A 20,397-nucleotide genomic window follows, 5' to 3' on the forward strand; every position below is an offset into this window, starting at 1 on the left:
TGAATTACTTTAATAAATTAATATGATACTTAGGAAAATAAAAAAAACTTGATTATGTATAATTGATGTCCAAATTAACCAGGGTCACTTTAAAAATAAGCATCTTTGTGATTATAACAAATATGTAGAAAGAGTTGATATTACCTATATCTCCTGGTTTAGAGTAATCACTTTAGGTGTTTAATAGATATTCTACCAAATGAACACTTTTTACAGAAGACGCACAGTGTTTTCTCCAACATATGTTATATTTCTAAAAACAGCTACCTCTGTAAGAAACCCTGGCGAAACAGAATTTTTTTTTTTTTTATTTTCTTTACCAGAAATTGAGTCTAAACATTTATAGAATTTCCCAGGGAAGTATTTTATGTTTTCTCTACTGCTTTAGAGATTCCTAAATCCAAGTCTAATACCATATAATTAATGCAAAACCTAGAGATATTAGTGATTATCGGATTATTATTTGCATATAAATCTTTATGTGTGCCTGAGAGAAACAGAAGATTTTGTAAACATATAAGCAAATATAAAAGAGTCTTGATTGCATGTCAATACTGCTGTTCTCTGATTAAGGACTTTCAATTATTTTTCTCTTTTGTAATATATAGTTTGGTTGCTGATGTTTGGCTGATTTAAATTTTATTTTGAGGGAGCAGTTAAGTCCAATGTTGATCTTGGGAAGTTAATCATTTTTTGACTTTCATTTAAACAACGTTTTCTTTAATCCCCTTTTAGGCAGCCAAGGGCAGTTCCCACTAACACAGAACGTAACAGTTGTTGAAGGAGGAACTGCAATTTTGACCTGCAGGGTTGATCAAAATGATAACACCTCCCTCCAGTGGTCAAATCCAGCTCAACAGACTCTCTACTTTGATGACAAGAAAGGTGAATACATTTTCTTTTGAATGTTTTAATCATATTCTGAAATATCCTAATTATAATAAATTTATTTTTCTGAGATGATTCAAATTATTCCTTTTGATTACCAAACTACTGCTGCTTGTATTTAAACATCTTAAATATTAAATACTTTAGTTTGCAAGTCATAAACACTAAAGATAACCTATGTCAACTTTTTAATAAAATAAACAGGTCTAATTCTGTTTCAGAAATAGGTTTATGCTTTCTCTTACAAGGCAGCTTCTCTCTGGATAGAATATTTTTTCATTCGTATAACTGCCTTGTGTATAGATTGAATTTTTTTTTTATTACTGGTAATAATATAGCATTTTTATTAACTTTAGTTTCATAAAGGTATAATATAATTTTGGGAAGTTTGATGGTTTTTTATCATGAATTGCATCTGAAAGAAATAATTGCAGAAATAATTCTCATAATAATGTTACATAACTTCATTTTCCAAAATAAACTAAAATTAAGAAAGAAATTATATTTCTGAAAGTGGAATTAGACTTTTTAATTGATTTTAGCTTCTAGTTTGCTAACATGTAGATTGAGCAAACTTTTCTAAAATAGTAAGGAAATCCACGTTGTGTAATTCAAACAAACAACTAAAAAGTTACACCAAATTTCTACACCTGCATCTATTGTTATAATGTTTAAAATTGTGCATAAACTGTGATGAAAATACAGGATTGTTACTTTAGAAAAATTTAATTATCTAGGATGTAAATATCTATTTTTAAATTAGCTTCTCAGCGTAGTGTTAATATTTGGGTTTTATGAATCTATGTAGATAACAGTAAAAATAATTTATTGATAAAAATCAGTTGCTTTTTTTCCATTAAAATGTAGTCAAATACAGTCTGGTAAATACATGCCAGTTCACCTGAAACATTCATTACATTTTGTTCATTGCTATGGCTTTTCCTTTTTGATAAACTCTAGATTTAAATAAATCTTTCATTTGTTTTAAATGTTAAATATATGATGAAGAACTGATTAAATGTCTAATCCATTGATTTGACAAACATACGTATATTGAGTACCAAGTATTAAAGTTAGAGAACAAAAAGATAAGACACTCTGCCTTTTTAAACCAAACAGCCTAGTAGAGGAGACAGACGATAAACAAAGACACAAGCAATATCTATGTTAGAGTCCATTGGTAGGGGACAAGTTTTATGAAGAAAAATGAATCAGGGATGGAAGGTACGTTAGAGTTCTCTAGCAAAATGAAAACAGGAGGGTGAACAGATAGATATGTGATAGAGATTTATCTTAAGAAATTTGTTCAAGTGACTGTGGAGGTTGGCAACTTTGAAAAACTCAGGTCAAACCGGCAGGCTGGAGCCTCAGGGAAGAGCTTATGTTGATGATCAAGTTCAAAGGCAGTATGGAGGTGCCATGCCTTCTTCCTCAGGGCACCTCAGACTTTCTCCTAAGGCTTCAACTGATGGAATAATGAGTGAGACCCACCTACAATAAAGAGATAATCTCCCAATTTAAAAGTCAACTTCACCTAAATATCATAGCAACATCCAGATTGGGATCTGACCAAATAGCTTGGGTGCTATGGCCAAGCCATTTTGACACATTAAAAATATACATATATATATATATTAAACATCACAGAGGGTGAGTTATGCCTGGTATCTCTGAAAAACTTTATTATTTTGAGTTTTGATTTACACTGATTTAATTTGCCATCTTGGAGACAAGTAAATAGATGTATCTACTGGCCAAATTTTCACAGAAGCACATGAAAGGAAGGGGTTCAAGTTCTCACGACTGTATAGGCCAAACTTTAAGCAAATACTGTGACTCCACATATCTGGTTTGATTAGAGGCCTTGATGATGAAGTCAGGCATGTTTAACAGAGACCTCTAGTCACAGAGCTAATGTTTTTATTTTTATTTGTTTGTTGCTTTAGAAGTGTTTTAAAAAGATACAAAATGGATTCTAAATTGTTTATTTGCTAAACACTCCCTATAGCACTGTCTATGTAATTTAGATCCTTAGTATTAACTAGTTAATGTTTCTGATTTTGGCCTTTTATATCATATTTAAAAAATTTTTAAACACATTTATTGAAACTATAAAGTGTCTGTTAACAATTTGGGAAGTAACAGGAATATCTAATGTGATTTTTAAAGCCTTTTTAAAGAAAGAATATTCAAGTATAAGCTATTGATTTTATAATTAATTAACTGCTTTAAAATTTCAAAACCATAACCACTTAAACTAGTTTTAATTCTGGGTATATAGAATGAAAATGAAAATTATATAGGTAGAAAATAAAGCTTGAAGACATTTTTGGTTTATTCATTTTTTTATTTCAAAATATTCTATAATTGGTTATATAATTAGCTTTTCTACATATCAGGTCAAAGTTCTAAGTGTGGCCTTCTCCCAGAATGTGTAACTAATTGAAAAGGTTTTTTATTTCACTGATTTCTAGCATTAAGCAGGTCTTAGCTTAATCATGCAAACATTATACAAGCTTTATGACTTGACTTTGACCTTAGTGCTTTTGAAACAGAGAAGTTACCTGGGTGGGAGGCTCATGCCTATAGTCCTGGCACTCTGGGAAAGCAGAGGCAGGAGGATCCCTTGAGTTCAGGGGTTCAAGAGCAGCCTGAGCAAGAGCGAGACATCACCTCTACCAAAAAATAGAAAAATTAGCAAGGCATTATGGCAGGTGCCTGTAGTCCCAGCTACTTGTGTGACTGAAGCAAGAGGATCAACTGAGCCTAGGAGTTTGAGATTGCTGTAAGCTAGGCTGACACCGCAGCACTGTAGCCTGGGTAACAGGGTGAGATGCTATCACAAAAAATAAAACAGTTAAAAAAAGTGCTGGTGTTCACTTTGTTTTTAAATCCCTCACGGTGTAGGGAAGTGTTTTGTGTTGCTGTTGCTGATGTCTTAAATCAAGTAATCTGTGTTGCTTTCTGACAAATGAAGTCCTATTAATTAAAAAAAGAAAGCATAGCAAAGTCAAAGAGATTTAACAATATTTTTGTTTCTAGAATTAGATTACAAATATCAGCAAATAAATATTGACAACATATGTCCAAATATGATGTAACAACAATTTTAATGAAGATTTGCCTCATTATATAATGCAAAAGAAAATGTTTTAGGGAAAATAGAAAACATTTTAAAAATGTTCAGGGACAATTAAATTTACAGTTACACTATTTAACTTATCACTTTGATTACTTATGTACTATTTAAAGTAAGATAAATTACCTTATTTTAGAAATCTTACTTTTATCCATCCCTGTGTCTACTGACACAATCTTGCTTAGTAGCAATTTTTGAATGTATAACATACTATCAACAAAAAATTTGTCCCAAGAAAATGCTGTGAGTTTTTATAACACTAGAACATTTTTTGTTCTTCATTCATCCTGCTGTTGTTAAATAACAATCTGCAGTTTGTAACAACCCTTGCACTGCTTTTTAAGGAGAACTTTGAGAGTCATCTTTACAGTAACATCTATAATTGTGAGGTCAAATCCTCAGGCATAAGGACAAAATCTATATTTAATGTCCTTCTCTCCTCTTTTAGTGACTTTATAAGTTATCCACTAAAAAAAATCAAAAACAAAAATTGATTTGAGGTATTTCAAGCAACTACATCCTTCCTGCAGAAAATAGGGAAAAACTTATGATACAAGATTTTCAGACTTGGAAACAAACCAATCCTCTCTTTTCTGAGGGATAATTTAGGGAGGAAAAAATAAACATGGAATATTTGGGTTATAACAGAATTGTATTCCTATATTCCTGCATTTTTATACCTTCACAAAATAGGAATTATTGAAGTATATACTTGCTTAATTTAATTTTCCTTTTTGTAATGATATAACAGTTAATTAGGCTGAAAAAAAAAAAGTGAGTGTGTGTGTGTGTGTGTGTGTGTGTTTAAGAGACAGAGTCTCATTTTGTTGCCCTAGGTAGAGAGCTATGGTCACAGCTTACAGCAACCTCCAGCTCTTGGGCTTAGGTGATTCACTTGCCTCAGCCTCCCAACTAGCTGGGACTACAGGCACCTGCCACAATGCCCGGCTATTTTTTTGTTGCAGTTTAGCCGGAGTCAGGTTTGAATCCTCCACCCTTGGTATATGGGGCCAGCGCCCTACCCACTGCACCACAGGTGCCACCCTGTGTATGTGTTTTGTATAGCAGGTTTGTGTTTTCCTTTTTCTTTTTTTTTAGAGACAGAGTCTCACTTTATCGCCCTCGGTAGAGTGCTGTGAGATCACAGGTCACAGCAACCTCCAACTCCTGGGCTTAGGTGATTTTCTTGCCTCAGCCTCCCAAGTAGCTGGGACTAACAGGCAGGTTTGTGTTTTAGTGTTATACTTTTTCTCACCATATTGTTCCAATTATCAGTTGCAGTAAAATCATGGAAAGTACTAATAAAGAAATTCTTTCAAAAATAGCTATCTAATTTGTCTATCCCCTCACCTGTCAGAAGTTCAATTGGTATGTGATGCTTTAGTTGAAAGGACCCTTGGTCAGTGATGTCCACCAAATGCAAGAGAAAGGAGATGCCAGAAACATTTTTTAAATTTTTCATATCACAGTTTTCTACATCATTTTAGCTGCAAATACTTGCTTATCCCTCCCTGATTTTAAGACTTACCTTGAGTAAACACAAATGACACATTGTGCCGGGGCCTCAGTTGAGCTCTCAGCATGGGTGCCAGCAGTGTTTCCCACCTTCTTCATCTCACTGCACACTGGAACCTAGAAGCTCCTGTGCCACACTTAAACCGTGTTGATTCGTCTACCCGCCCTATTCTTTGTGTCTCTGATTATGTTGCCAGCCCTCATTACACAGTAAAATCACCTGAAGAACTTTCAAAACTGGGTCTTTCAGTGTAATGCAGTTATCAGACATTTAATTATGTCTCAACTGATTATAAAATAAATATAGTTGAGGTTGAGATAGTTTGGGTTAAGCAAGTCAAGTCTCACAAGAATCCCACATGCCTAAGAGTGAATTTTTCTGCCCTGACATAGGTTATTGAGCAGAGAGGAAGGAGGGAGGAAACAAGGGGGAAGGAAGGAAGGAGAAAGGGCACGATTCTCAGAAGAACAAAGTAAATGCTGGTCACTGCCATTGCCACTGCCAGTGTGAGCCTTAAGGGGCATTCTGAGTAGCCATTCATGCTCCCTAGACCTTCAGGTTCCCACCGGTAACCAAGAATTCAAGATGGCAGCACACATGGCCTGTTAGAATCGGAAAATCTTTCTTTACTTGGACTTACTAGAAGAAAATATGCTATGAGTGTGCAATTGATGATCAGCTAAAGGAGAAATCAGCTGACCTCTCTTCCCTAGGAGTCTCTGTCAGAGGGTTTAAATGTGAATATGCAGGCATTTCTTCACAGGGAAGATAGATGTCCATTAGAGAGATTAGCTAGGGTGAAACTTATGTCATCATATTTCTCATTCAGGTAAAATAAAGAGGCAGTAAATTCAAGTGTTTGCTACTTTTGGCAGTGCTCGCATGTTGAATCAGATCAGTAGCTTTCTTCCACTGATAAATGAAAAAGTTGAAATCGAATCCACATGGGTATTTGTCCACAGACATTCCGCTAAGACTTGTAGTGAAGGAATTTGAATTCAGGTGCAGCCTTTGCCTTAATTCAAAGTGGAATTTTCTGAGAACAGGGGCATCTGGGCACCAAGTCATTTTAGACATTACCCAGGCAACTTCTGTCATTCATCTTGGCAGCTGTCTTTTCATTAAAGAACACCAGCAGCTTTCAAACTGTTGAAGATATACACAGAGTAAGCCGGAGGGGTATGTAAGCTTTAGATAGTAAGTCAGCACTGCCCCAGAGAACATCCATTTCATGATGATAGAAATACGCCATATCGGGACCAGATAATTCAGTTGCTGCATGTAGGTATTTACATTTAAGTTAATTAAAACTAAGTAAAACTTCAAATTTTATTTTCTCAATCATCCTAGCCATATTTTGAGTGCTCAATAGCCACCTGTGACTAGTGAGTACTTCTTCAGAAGCACGGTTTTAAATGCTAAGTCACTCTTTGGATATCATAATAGATCTTGCCCAATTGCAGGCTTTCCTGATAGAATATGTACATTTTAGGCCATCAAAAACCACAAATCAAATATTAAATAAGTGAAAATTTGCTGTGTAATTGTACAGCCTCAAGGTGGTTATTATGGCACAGGACACAGGGAATCAGATCTGCCTTTTAAAACCGCTTCATACCCCATCCACCAGAGTAATAGAGGTGCTCAGAGATAACCCACTACTGGTGGCTGGATAAGAATCAGGATTTTTAACCAGCTCCCTGCCTGCTTTGGGCGCACCCAAAATTTGGAAGTCATTAACCTACAAAGTAGAAATTTAATTACAGTTCCATTTCGTTTCTGTATTACTTATGTATGAGATCTTTTTCTATAATACTTAAGGACTTGCAGGAACGAAATGGAAAATAGAAATTGAGAGGAGAATTTATAGGTCCTTATGAGTCAGAGAGACGGAGAACAGATGCAGCGAAGGCAGCGTTCACTTGGTATGGTTCTCTTTCTTTTTACACAAATATGGTCACTCCTGTTATACACAGCAGATAAACGTCTGCAGCAGAGTGGGTGCAGGGAGATGGAGAGAAGAGGGAGGAACGGTCATTGAAACACCACATAAATGCTGTGCGGTATTTGGCAACAGAAACAAACAAAAAAATAACCAATTAGATCATAGTGTCTGTTTCTCCGCAGGTATAAGGAAAAAAAATTGAAGTAGCACAATCTAATCACTTAATGCTCAGGAAAGAACACTTCAATTCCTTCCTATTATTGACTAAAAATACTTTAGACAAACATATCTTCAGGAGCCCATAGTGTACGCCTTCCATAGATACAGCTCTGTGGGCTTGGGTTTGTTTTTACAAAAAACTGTGAAATATGATTCTATGAGGCTTTTTCCACAGTAATTTTACTTTTTAAAATTATCTTTAATACCTCTTAAAAATTTCTTAAAGAAAATAAAACCGATTGAGGGTATTACCCCCAAATCACTAGTGTTAATTAGCCAATTATTCTGCTGGTAATTTTTCATGACTACTGGGGAAAAAGGAAGAGGAAAAACATGAATAAGTTGTCCTAAAACAAGGAGTGATAGAGAGAAGAAGAATGAACCTGAATTTGAGATACAAGTTCTCCTGGCTCCGTGCCAATCAATACAACCTGAATGTCTGTCTCCACTACTGGTATCAATCAAGTTGACAGGATTTAAAATATTCTAGATTCCCTGAGTAATGCGGCCATTGAAGTGGAAAGTATTACCCTTCTTATTTTTAATATTCAGATATTATATGTAAGCATGTAATAAATAAAATTAATGATGTTAGCTTATCCTACATGATATTAAGAATTATTAAATAAGTTTCAACGTGTTTACCTTTTCTTGTGGGCTTCTCAACAATCCTGTGCCATAGGCATCCCCGTCTTACATATGATGAGACCTTTAGCTTCTTTTGTCTCGCTCACAGGCCCCGAGACAGGATGACTTCCTAGTGTTCCTAGGAGCCGTTCACAGATTTAAACAACTTGAGTAGTAAATGGCAAAGCAATGCAGAGACCTGGGTTTTCTTATGACAAGTCTAGTTCACCTCCTAATGTTATTCTGAGAAGGATTCCTTTTTATTTTCTTTGTTTTTTACTTTCCCTTTGGGAATTATAACTCCTTTCAGTTTCATATTTTAAAGTCATCTTTTGGGATGGATCTCATCAATACATCTACAGTTCAAGTCTGCCGCACCACAATGATTTTATATGTATTAGCAAATTTCCTAGTGAAAGCATGCATATTAAATGAATATGAATCAAGTTTCCATTAGGAAATAAATAGCACACTTGAGTTGAGAGAGCAGATTGTTACCGTATAATTAAGGGAACTAGCCACGATGATGCAGCGAGGAACTGATGAAGGAGCGAGGAACAGTGGGAAGTCATCCTGTCTCAGGGCCTGTGTGAGCGAGACAAAAGGTGCTGAATTACAAATGTGGACAAGACTTCCAGTTAGGAGCTGGGATTGGCTGAGAAGGGGGAGATGGGGAAACTGTGTACATAGACATCTATTTTCTCTCAACCTCCCTCCTCTTGTCGGTGCCTTCCCTGGGCTGAGCCTCAATGAAAACCATGGGTTAAGGGATTCTGGGTAGTGTAGTATCCTAAGGTAAAGATCATGGATCCAGAAGATAATCAGAAAGGAATCGGTCTAGCTTACCACATATAAACAGATATTTCTACCTACCCAAATTTCAGTTCATATAATTCCACTGAAAACCTTGTTGATCACTTCATGTTCACAACTCCCTTCAATTATGTTGCTTCTTTTGGGAAGAAATTTAATATATATGTGAAAGTACAACACACAGACTTCTCAAAGAAGTTACTTTCATTTCTGCTAATGATGAAGCTGTTATTGGAAATTCTCATTAAACATAAAGAAAACTGGCCAGGGATGATGGCTCAGGCCTGTAATCCTAACACTCTGATTGGCCGAGGCTGGAGGATCACTTGCAGTGAGGAGTTTGAGGCCAGCCTGAGCAAAAGGGAGACAGACCCAAACCTCTACTAAAAATAGAAAAATTAGCCAGGCATGGTGGTACCTGTAGTTCCAGCTACTTGGGAGGTTGAAGCAAGAGGACTGCTTAAACCCAGAAGTCTGAGTTTCCTGTGAGCAAGGCTGATGCCATGGTACCCTAGCCTGGGCAATGGAATGAGACTCTCAAAAAAACAAAAACAAACAAACAAACAAACAACAAAAAATACATATATATATATATAATTGGAAGAAAGAAAGAAAAAATATCTTCAGTTTTGAATAATTATCACTTTTAACTCTTTATGCTCCAGCAATTTCAGGGAATATATAAAGGTAATAATATACACTAAATTATATTGACTATATGTATAACAACACATTAAGTTATAACACCATCAGTATTTGGAACTTTGTTTATTCAAGACAATATACACATGTCTGAATACTTTAAGCAATTTTCAACTTTTAGACATTTTAAAAGTCAACATAATTTCCATACTTGATATTGTAATTTAGAGAACTTAACTTTCTTTACATTACTAATTTATTTATTTATTTTTGAGACAGAGTTTTACTTTGTCACTCTCAGTAGAGTGCTGTGGCGTCACGGCTCACAGCAACCTCCAACTCCTGGGCTTAGGCTATTCTCTTGCCTCAGCCTCCTGAGTAGCTGGGACTACAGTTGCACACCTGGCTATTTTTTGTTGCAGTTTGGCCGGGGGCACATTCAAACCGGCCACCCTTGGTATATAGGGCCAGGTCCCTACCCATTGAGCCATAGGTGCCATTCTTACATTATTACTTTTAATACTACTTTCTGCAATGTTTTTATTTTAAAATAAAAGTTAATTTTTCTTAAAATAAATCAAGTACCACCGCCTTTGTAAAAATGACCTAATTTTTGAACTAAGTCCTCTTAGTTATTTGACATTGTTGTTCACTAATGTATGCATATTTTGCTGAAACTCTACAGAAAGAAAAATTATTTCCATAACACTGAAAATTTTGTATTCTACCTTCTAGGAATTAACTTATGTATTTGATCACTCAACAAATATTTGCTGCATCTACTATATGGTTGTTTGCCAGATTGTTCGCAGTTGTTTGTAATTTGCACTCTGCTAGGTTGTTTGCAGTTGTAATTTACTGATATTTGGGGGATATATTTCATATTGAATAGAGCAGCTTGAAAGGAAGCTTTTCCTGATTAAAATTGGACATTCTTATCTTCTAATCATATACGTTTCTGGGCACATATGGTATATGTACATTTGTATGTTGGTAAGACAGGCAGAGTCTGTACCTGGTCAACAATTATTACAATGACCTTAGGTCATCTGGGAGTATCACTTTTGATGGTCATGGCAATAGAAGCAGGATAATGGACTGACTAGAGTTAGCCTGGGCAGAAGGGTACCACCATCGTGTTATATATTACCCTTTTCCAAAACAAATAAGCAACACTAACAGACCAGTTTCTGGGGAAATGCTTCGTGTCTTCTGTAATACTTCCAATTCTATATTTTGAAAACTAGTAGTTATTTATAAAATCAGGCTTCACTAAGCAGGTGCCCTTCATCTATGACTATCTAAGTATATTTGCTACTTAAAAAATTGCCAAGTCACAATTTCAGTTCAATTACATGAATCTATCTAAAATATTGCTCTGTCTCAGGTATTATAGGGAGTAATACCGACATAAACAAAACATGGATTTTGGCCCCATGTACAAGTTGTCACATACCCTCTTTATGTAGGAGTGGTAGAAAGGGCATAGGGCAGGGAAAATTAGGTGTTCTACTTGGTGCATAAAAGACTAACATAAGTTATTGTACTCAAAAATGTAAAGTCCACTGCATTTCTCTCTTCTAGTTTCAAAACCCCAGGAGAGAACAGTGGGTTAGCTTCCTTTGTGCTCGATGCTTCTACTGTGCTTTGAGTTAGAACTGGAGTATGTGTCCACTGAGCCAGGCAATGCCTACAACTTACATCTTCTATATTCAGAAAAGGTCCCATTATATAAGCTGGATAGATAGAAGCAATCTATGTGGGATATGTGTATTTCCTCTTAAGAGAATAAATTATTTGTGAAAATAATTTCAACATGAAGCACAAATACATGAGAAGGCTCTATTCCATTTACGTATTTATTTATTGCAGTTATTGGTTGGGGCTGGGTTTGAACCCACTACCTCCGACATATGGGGCTGGCACCCCACTCCTCTGAGCCACAAGTGCCGCCCCCAGAGAAGGCTCTATTTCATATACTATTGCATGGATATCCCTAGAAAGTACTGCAGTTTTATTTTTTTTTTTCAAATAAACTTAGAAATATTGTCTTAAGTACACAAAAAATGTAAACAAAATCAAAGTCAAAACAGGCACAATCACCCATTGATGGCAATACTAATCACATAAGTATTAAATTATGGATTTATTTTTGTTAAAATGTTAATGAATCTGCTGTACTTTTGGATTGATTCGCTTGATTTTCTTCAATGTTTTCTTTATGCATAAATGGTGAGTGATTCTATTCCCCCTCTTCAGGAAACATTCCTCCACTATCCACAGAAAATAAGGAAACTTAGAAAAACCAGTTTCTGAACAAATATTTTTAATGTGTTTTATATTTTGTAAGCAAAAAAAAAGTTATAAATTAATATAGGTATTCCAAATTTCCCAATTTATTATTTTTTAATCTCAGCAGCTGCCGTGCGTGATCTTTGGGTATAGCACTAAATGTGCATTTTACAGCTCTGGGGAAATGTAGGAGGCAGTGTTATTTTCGTATGCAAGTGTGGGTGTTTGTAAGAATTAAGTCTCCTGGGTTTGCATCTATTTATAATGAGACTCGTGAGTAGATTGAAGTACAAATGGAAATTGGGGAAGGGAAATGCTGAGTGATTGCTTTGAATTTTCTGGATTATTCACTTTTACGTGGCAGAAAGAAGGGTAATAGTTCAGAAGGAATGGCAACAAAACAAATGTGTACATAATATTCTGTTCGAACTTTTCCACTTTTAAAGTCCCTCCAAACACATACCGGTCACTTTTATCTTTGAAAGGGTAAAAATTGCACATACTGAGGTAGAATCAACTGTTTCCCAAGTAGTGAACTGTGACAAAGGTATCATCTAGGGATCGGCACCTACATTCTCCTGAGAAAATGATGATTGGTTATTATATATTTCTTTCTAACTTATAATCCAGCCTCGTGAACATTTGCAGACATGGAGATAAGTTAGTCGTCTAAAGTTTCTAAGCTCCATAGTCAGGGAAGTTGCACTGGAGTCCCAGTTCCACCGTGGATTTGTGTGTGATTCTGAAACTACCTGGATGCTTAGTTCTAGCCTCTAAGACTTTTTAAGCACAAGATGTTTTGAAGGGCCCCTCTTTCTTATTTCTATATTTGTAGGCTGAGACTCTCCCTCTCCTTAGAGTTTGTTTTGAGATTCCTGAAACTTTAGAATATCAATGCTACCAGATCAGATAAAATTAAAAGCAAAATAAGTCGTCTGCCAGCAAGATCTTAAACAGTTTCTAACAAGGAAGTTTAGATTTTATACACTCCCTTTGGCTGAAAGTGCCTGGGTTATATATGGGTAATACCTGAAACAGGCCTTTAGCCAATGAACACAGAGCAAAGGCACTGTTTAAAAGGTAATAGTTAGCACCACAGTTTCTTACACACTACACATTGCAGGTAAAAATAAAACACGGGTTTCTAATTCGGAGGCTGAGTTGCTATCTAAAGGCTTTGGTGGAAAAAGACCTCCATGAGGGAAGAGAGCTTAGGAGGAAAGGGAGAGTTCACTTCCCACATTTTCTGACTCTCTGGCTTTTTATATTGAGTGTGAGCGCTTGTGAGAAATTTTGAAAAAGTGGCTCTCCCACCTGCGGAGCGGAGCAGCCGCTGCTGAGTCTGTATGACAGAGTGAGAGGAGAAGCCAGCACCAGGGCCTGGAACTGGCGTTCACTTTAACTGATTTGTCACCTTTTATATGTGCACTGGTTACCTAGCCAGTCAGAATGTACGTCTCAGTTCTGTTTATCGCCTCCTCACTAAATGCTCTCTAATCTCTTGTTAGTTTGAAAGTGTTCTGTAACTTCTTTGGGCTTTCTCAGACGTTGTGTTTGTATCATCTATGCGGGATTGCACTCCTGCCCTTCAATAGCCCTAGTTCTACTTTTATTTCCTGCCTTAGTATATCAGCCACAATATAAATTCTTTTAAAATTAGAGGATTGAAAAAAAAAAATTCAGTGTTTGAACAGCTATGAAAAGAGAGGCTTTGAGGACAAAGAAGGGAATGAACGATAAAAATGATTTTAGCAGCTAAGGTGGGACATGATGATGGCCTCAAAAAAGAGCTACCGCAATAGAAAGAAAGAATATATATGAAAAGTATTGAGGCAAGGAATTTACTGGGCTTCATGACGTAGTTAAGCAGCAAAAAATTACTTCCCAGTTTTCAAACCAGGAGCAAAGTATTCTGATTTTGAGTAGCCAATGCAATTGATTATATTATTGGTAATTAAAGTTTTCTACCATCCTTTTTTCCCACCATCTCTATGTCAGAGAAGATATAACAAAGGAAATTAATTTTAATTGCGTTTCTGTCCAATCCTAAGTTTACAAATTCAAGAGAAATTAGTAGACATTTACTTACTGTTTCTTCACAGATTGACACTGCATACATTATTTGAGAGTCATTCATTTATTCAGTAACAATTATTGAACTGCTTTGTGCCGAGGCCACTTTGGATTGGGTAGAGCACAAGACAAGCAAAACCCGCTCCACCCTCATACAGTTTACACTCAAGTAGGAAGAAACCATATGCAAAATGAAGTTTGAAAGGGATAAGTTCTACGAACAAAAGTAAAATACTCAGGAAGGAGAGAAATGCTATTTTAAATAAGATGTGAGGGAAAGGCACATTAGGAGGCTGACACTGAAGCAAAGATCTCTAAAGGAATGGAGCTGGGGGTGCCACCTTGCAAGGGTAGTGCACCAATCAGAGAAGTAGCCTCAAGTGAAAGCAATCGTGTTGGCAGAAGAGCTCAGCCATGGGTCCAGAGCAGAGCAGATGAGGAGAAAAGAGGATATGAAAGTGCAGATAAAAAGAGGTAAGTAGTGTCAGCCATTGAAGAATTCTGGCTTTTTCTTTGACTAATATGAGAAACCATTGAAGGTATTGATCTGAGGAGAGAGGTGGCTTTATAAATGTTTTCATGGTATCATTCTGGCTGTCATAGGGAATAAAAGACTAGGGGCAGGGAGGGAGTATCAAAGCAGGAAGATTGCTTAGGCAGGTAGTTCATAATCCGGGCAAAAGATGATGGTTTGGTTCAGAGAAGTGGCACTGAAGGTGAGGAGAATAGAGTGAATTCTCTGTGTATTTGAAAGTAGAGCAAATAGGACCAGCTGATGGCACAAATGTGTAGTTGAAGAGTGAAAGAAAATTTATATGTGCTTTCATGGCTTTTGGCTTGAAAATATAAAATAATAGACTGAAAAGGAAATGGGATTCTTGTGGGGGTGGGGTGGTAAGTAGGGGGAAGGTTTGGAATTGCCGTTATTGCCTTAGAGTGTGTTAACTGAACAAGAGTCACTGGGTCTGCAATATGTTCTTGGTTCTTGATGTGCTCTTGGCCAAAGAATGACCAGGCACACAAACAGCAATGCCAGAGTGAGGCCAAGTTTATTGAGCAAAGTAAGGTACTCTTGCCAATGGCAGTAAACAGGCCCCTACCAGAACAGGAGGACCCTGATTATGGTTTGGGTCCTCTTTTCTATTTCCTAGGTAAGTTGCCTAGGCTGAGCCTTGCCCACTTTGATGGACAGCTGGGACTTATTTAACCTGGGTCCTACTGCTGATGAAGGTCTCCCCTGAGGCTTCCTGAAAGGCCACTCAGGGCTCAGCAGGCAACCACAATGCATATTTAAGCCAATGACCTCATCATTAGCCTCATGCTGCTCTAAGTCACCCTCCAGACCCTATTCTGTCTGCACTGCTTGGCCCATGGGCTGGGGAATCCTCTGCGTTATTTTGCAGTTGGTGTGCTAAGTTCTAATTGATATGTTGGCAAGGCATTCCTTTCTCCCTCATATGTGCCACTTTCTCAGGGCATATACCTCCTTCCCTGGAAGAGCCCCAGGTCCCTCAATCTACTAATAGTGGGAGGGACATGATAGGTAATTGAGTATTTGAGTCTAGAGCAGCGGTTCACAACCTGTGGGTCACGACCCACAGAAACTGTATTAAAGGGCTGTGGCAGTAGGAAGGTTGAGAACCACAGGTCTAGAGTCTAGGGACTGCTTCAAGTTGAAAATCTTACACATACAATGTACACACATCATCAGGGTTGATGGTTTTACCAAGATCTACAGAAAAGCAGTCCAAGGACTAAGTCCTGGGATCCACCAGTAAAAACAGGTAGGGAACTGAGGGGGAAACAACATTTAAATCATGAATTTAAGTAGTCCTTTTTGTTTTTTTCAAAAACAATTTACAAAAAAGAACTTTCCTTGTATTGTGACATTTGGCATGTAGAATATTTCTGAATAGCAATGATAGAATTAGATCTTGGCTGGCATTGTCCTGCAGTTTATAAGTTGCAAACATTGAGATCTTCATTGCTTTTTTCCTCCTTTGGTGATTACCTATCTTATCATACACAACTAGAAAATAAATCGATGCTTTTGTGTTTCTCTTCATATAATATTTCTTTACTTACAAGCGTCGTAAATGATGTTCTCTCCCCAATGTGTGTCTTTTCTTGACTCAGAATCCTGTATTGCCAGACAGAAATGCTTTCCCTGTTTCAAGGAAAGACAATTATAAAGGGCAGGGAGTGAGGGCTCAGATACTAGAAACTTGGCCAGAGACATGGCATCTACATGAGACCCTCAGAGTGGCAGGAGTTCACACACACATAGGCTCTGGGCATCAATGGAAGCATCTCAGAACACCTCCACATTATGATGGGTCTGAATCATCCACTTTCTACTTTTATTCTTACATGTGTCATTGAAGAAAATAGTGAAAAGAAGAATACTCACAAAGAAAGCAGAACACTCCCGAAATTCTAATTCCCCTTGAGCCTTATCCAATTTTTTTATGGAGGTAGAAAGGAGGAAGGAAGGCTGGTTTTGGTGCATGTAGAGGAACTTAGAATATATACTCTGTATTAAACTGTCTTATCTTCTTGCTACCATTAGGGTATCTATGCAACAAACATGTTTCTAAGCTAGGATCTAGGTGTGGAGAAGTAATAGTTAGCCACGACCAAACTAACCTCATTCAGGGAGCTAATCCAGTTCCTCTCAAAATATCTTTGAGGACCAATTTTTCCCCTCATCAAATAAAAATGATACTTTTATAAAGAAGAATAAAAACAAATTATTAGAAAACAAGGCATGCAAAAGGCAAGTCAAATATTTATATCAAACATAATAGGTGAACAAAACAAGAATTACAAAGTTGTATGTGTATATTAAGGGTGGGGATATTGAGAATAATACAGGGAATTATTATTGGGCATATGATTTTGTGTTATTCTGCAATCAGAATGTAATACAGTTATAAAATAAATAGCAATTGTTCATATCAAATATCTGAGCACTTTGAATAAAAATCATATACATCAAATATTTACATTTTAATGTAATGCACATACTTGCTTTTTGCTTATTAATTAATGTATCTAATCTCTTTGGATTGACTATAGCACTTCTTGCAGGGAATAATATTTAATCTAAACTTATTTCCATGCCTAATATTAATAGGAGGTATGGTAGAGAAATGAATTAGAAAAGTGTGTTGACAGGAATGGAAAAAGAGATTTGAAGCCATTCACCAAGCTTAGGATATTCATTTTAAACGCTTTTCCCAAATGAGGCAAATTTTGCTACAATGTAAAAAAATTCATCTTCAATCCTGCATTAGTAGTCAAGTCTAGTATTTATCCTATAAAGTTATAGTTAAATACGTTTTTACTAAAAGAAATTGATTTCAGGATTCACGAATTTCTATACGTGGATACTTTGTGATATACGATTAAAAAGGTTCTGCCAGAGTTGTAAAATAGAACTTGTTGCACAGGGTCAACATCCAATCACTAAATTCACTGATAATTTTACTTAATTTATGAATCATGTCGAGATTCTTACTCTTCCTTTGTCTTTCGATCTTAAACATTATTGAAAAACATGCTGCATTCATTCTTTGCCGACAGTAGTGAGATCGGAAAAAATACAAATAAATCAGAGCAATAAGGAAGGCTGGCTAGGGCTCATACTCAACGCTGAGAATGGACTGATTTGGGGTGGCGCCTGTGGCTCAAAGGAGTAGGGTGCTGGCCTCATATGCTGGAGGTGGCAGGTTCAAACCCAGCCCAGGCCAAAAACTGCAAAAAAAAAAAAAAGAGAATAAACTGGTTTCTTATCTTGCAGAAATAATAGTTTTGTCTTATTTAAGAATTCTTATCAGAAATCTTTACATCTATAAACTTTGTGCCTCAGCATGCAACATAGTTGCTTATAATCAATTTCTATATCATACAATAAAGGGAATAATATATATAACACATTAGCTTTTACAAACATAAAGCTTGATTTTTTACTACTTGGCTCGGAACTCATATTCACCTCACATCTTACCATGTAGTGAGACCTTCATTTGAATTTTTCTGTCTCTCTCTTCTTCAGTAGTACTTTTAGAAGCAGGGAAAGCCCTTCCTTGATAAAGGAAGCAGTACACAGGTTTGTGGTCTGCGTGAGTGTCTGAGTCAGAATACTCCACAAATTTCCCTGCTCTTGTAGCCTGCCAGTTTTCTTTTACAAAAATCTTAAACCACAGACCACATTTGCTAACACAGATCATACACTTGGAAGTCATGGCGATGTCAATTTGCTATAGAAGTTTCTAAGTGTTTTTTCTCACTTTTCATCTTCATTTTCCATCCCTTGGCTGCTAAGTAATAATCAGTTGTGAACTGGCACTTTGAGAAAGTTTGTTATACATGAAGCAGAGACAATGCCTACTTTGCAGGGGTGTTGTTAAGAATACCACCAGTCAAAGGAAAGTGCCTATCAAATAATAGACATTTGACTGGAAAGACCTATTAATTTGCATCATACAAATATACTTCATTTTGAGCAGAATCGTATTGGCACATGGGATAGATAATACAATGTATCTGAACTGAGAAGCAGACAATCTTATAGAGAAATGAACTGGCTGTTTATAGTTATGCATCTACATTTAGATATGTAAAGGTATCTATAAGTCTAACAAAGTATCTCCTGTGGAAAAAAAGCTAACAAGCTGCTAAAAGGGGGTGAGTGAACAGCTAGAAAAATTATAGCCCATTAGGGGGATCAGAAAAACTCAAAACAGGAGATAAACTTTGAGATTGGCTTAAAAAGACAGCAGAACAAGTTGTTCCAGTTTAAGATAGTGCTGAAAGCTTTCTATGCATTTTGCTGTTATTAATATAATCCCATCCCACGTATTTTTCACCCACACAGTAGCAAACAGTTTATTTTAGCTGAGAGTGCTTAAAAACCATTAACTCCTATAGTGCTCACAATGCAGGTGTTATTATACACATTTTTGCATATAAGTTCAGTAACTTGCTCAAGTCTGTAATGTCTTGGGTGGTGCCAGGATATAATCCTAGACAGTCTAAACGTATAGTCTTTGTTCTCCAGCAGTTTAGAGAGCTGCTTCGTGGAGAGCAAATGGAAGCTAAAAATGGAAAAGTTAAGGTCAATTTATATGGGGAAGATAATGGACCAAGAGGGTGTTTTTTGTTTTTTGGTTTTTTTCCCCATCAAGACTCAGGGTGAGCTGATATGCACAAGGTGAGCTGTGAAAGGTGATTGAGCGAAAGAGGGATGACTGTCCTCCTGTACAGGAGGAGGATTGAGAAAGTCCCGCTGGCACTGCTTGGGCTGAGGAATCAGGGCTGTAAGTAGGTCAGGAACGATGCAGGAAGCAGGTGGAGTCTCATTTCACTCCTGGGTTAAGTCTGAAGGGTCCAGGGAAGGTGAAAATTACTTGTAATGTTTAAATTGTTTGAAAATCCCTAAAATCTTCCCCAGATGGGAGAAGCGACTTCTTTTTACTTCTTCTCAGTTCTTGGGTATCTGCTGGATGGATGGACTGGCAGCTTTTCCCTAAATGAACAAGACCAGGCCATTCACCTGAGGAAGGAGGGTAGGAAGGTAGCGGTAAATAGGGGGTGAGGGAGCAAGGGAAAAGCAACTGCGAGAAAAACAGAGAATTGTGAATTTCTTTTGGCAATAAATGGGATAAATGTATAATCAAGGAAAGATGTGAGTAGGGGTCAACAATGACTCAGGTCTCAAACCTCCGTAAATGTGATGCTCTGAACAGAAAAAAGGGACTTTCAGTGGAGGAGATGAATGGGATGGGAAGGGTTTAAATGAAAAAAAAAAAATGACGGGGGAATAATGAACGTTTTTGAAAAGAGAGGGAATTTGTATTGAAAATTATAGCATGCATACACAAATCCATGTGCAGCATTATATAAACGGAGGTACAGTAGACCTGGGTTTTGAGAAGCACAAAATCAATAAGCCTTTAAGGTAAAATTATCATGCAGATACGTAGTCCGATTATAGCACATGGCACCATCCGAAGTTTCAAGTTCAAGGGTTTTAGTGAATGTACTATATTACAAATATGTGCAAGTCTTAAGGGAACCAGCAGAAGATGAATGACTCAGGGACCAAGGCAGTGATATGCTGTTACTTTCTGATCCTGAATCTCACATGGCACATGACTGTCTTAAGCTGTAACCCAAATATGCAGCCACTGCCAGAGCTAAAACCTGCCTCAGTCTCCTCCCACTCTGCAGTCTCTACCA

The 20,397-nt window shown here is 36.8% G+C and overlaps 1 protein-coding gene across 2 annotated transcripts in view; it reads left to right on the forward strand.

Moving 5' to 3' along the window:
* CADM2 (cell adhesion molecule 2) overlaps nt 1-20,397 on the forward strand; it is a 1,018,247-nt gene that overhangs the window by 788,755 nt on the left and 209,095 nt on the right. For both annotated transcript variants that reach the window (XM_012801497.2, XM_003783925.3), the window contains one exon: nt 736-885. In XM_012801497.2, the coding sequence (XP_012656951.2) occupies nt 736-885 (150 nt within the window). The remainder of the gene's footprint in view (nt 1-735; nt 886-20,397) is intronic.

The sequence above is a fragment of the Otolemur garnettii genome, unplaced genomic scaffold (assembly GCF_000181295.1).
Source record: "Otolemur garnettii isolate 467f Iridium unplaced genomic scaffold, OtoGar3 scaffold00009, whole genome shotgun sequence".
Classification (NCBI taxonomy): Eukaryota; Metazoa; Chordata; class Mammalia; order Primates; family Galagidae; genus Otolemur; species Otolemur garnettii.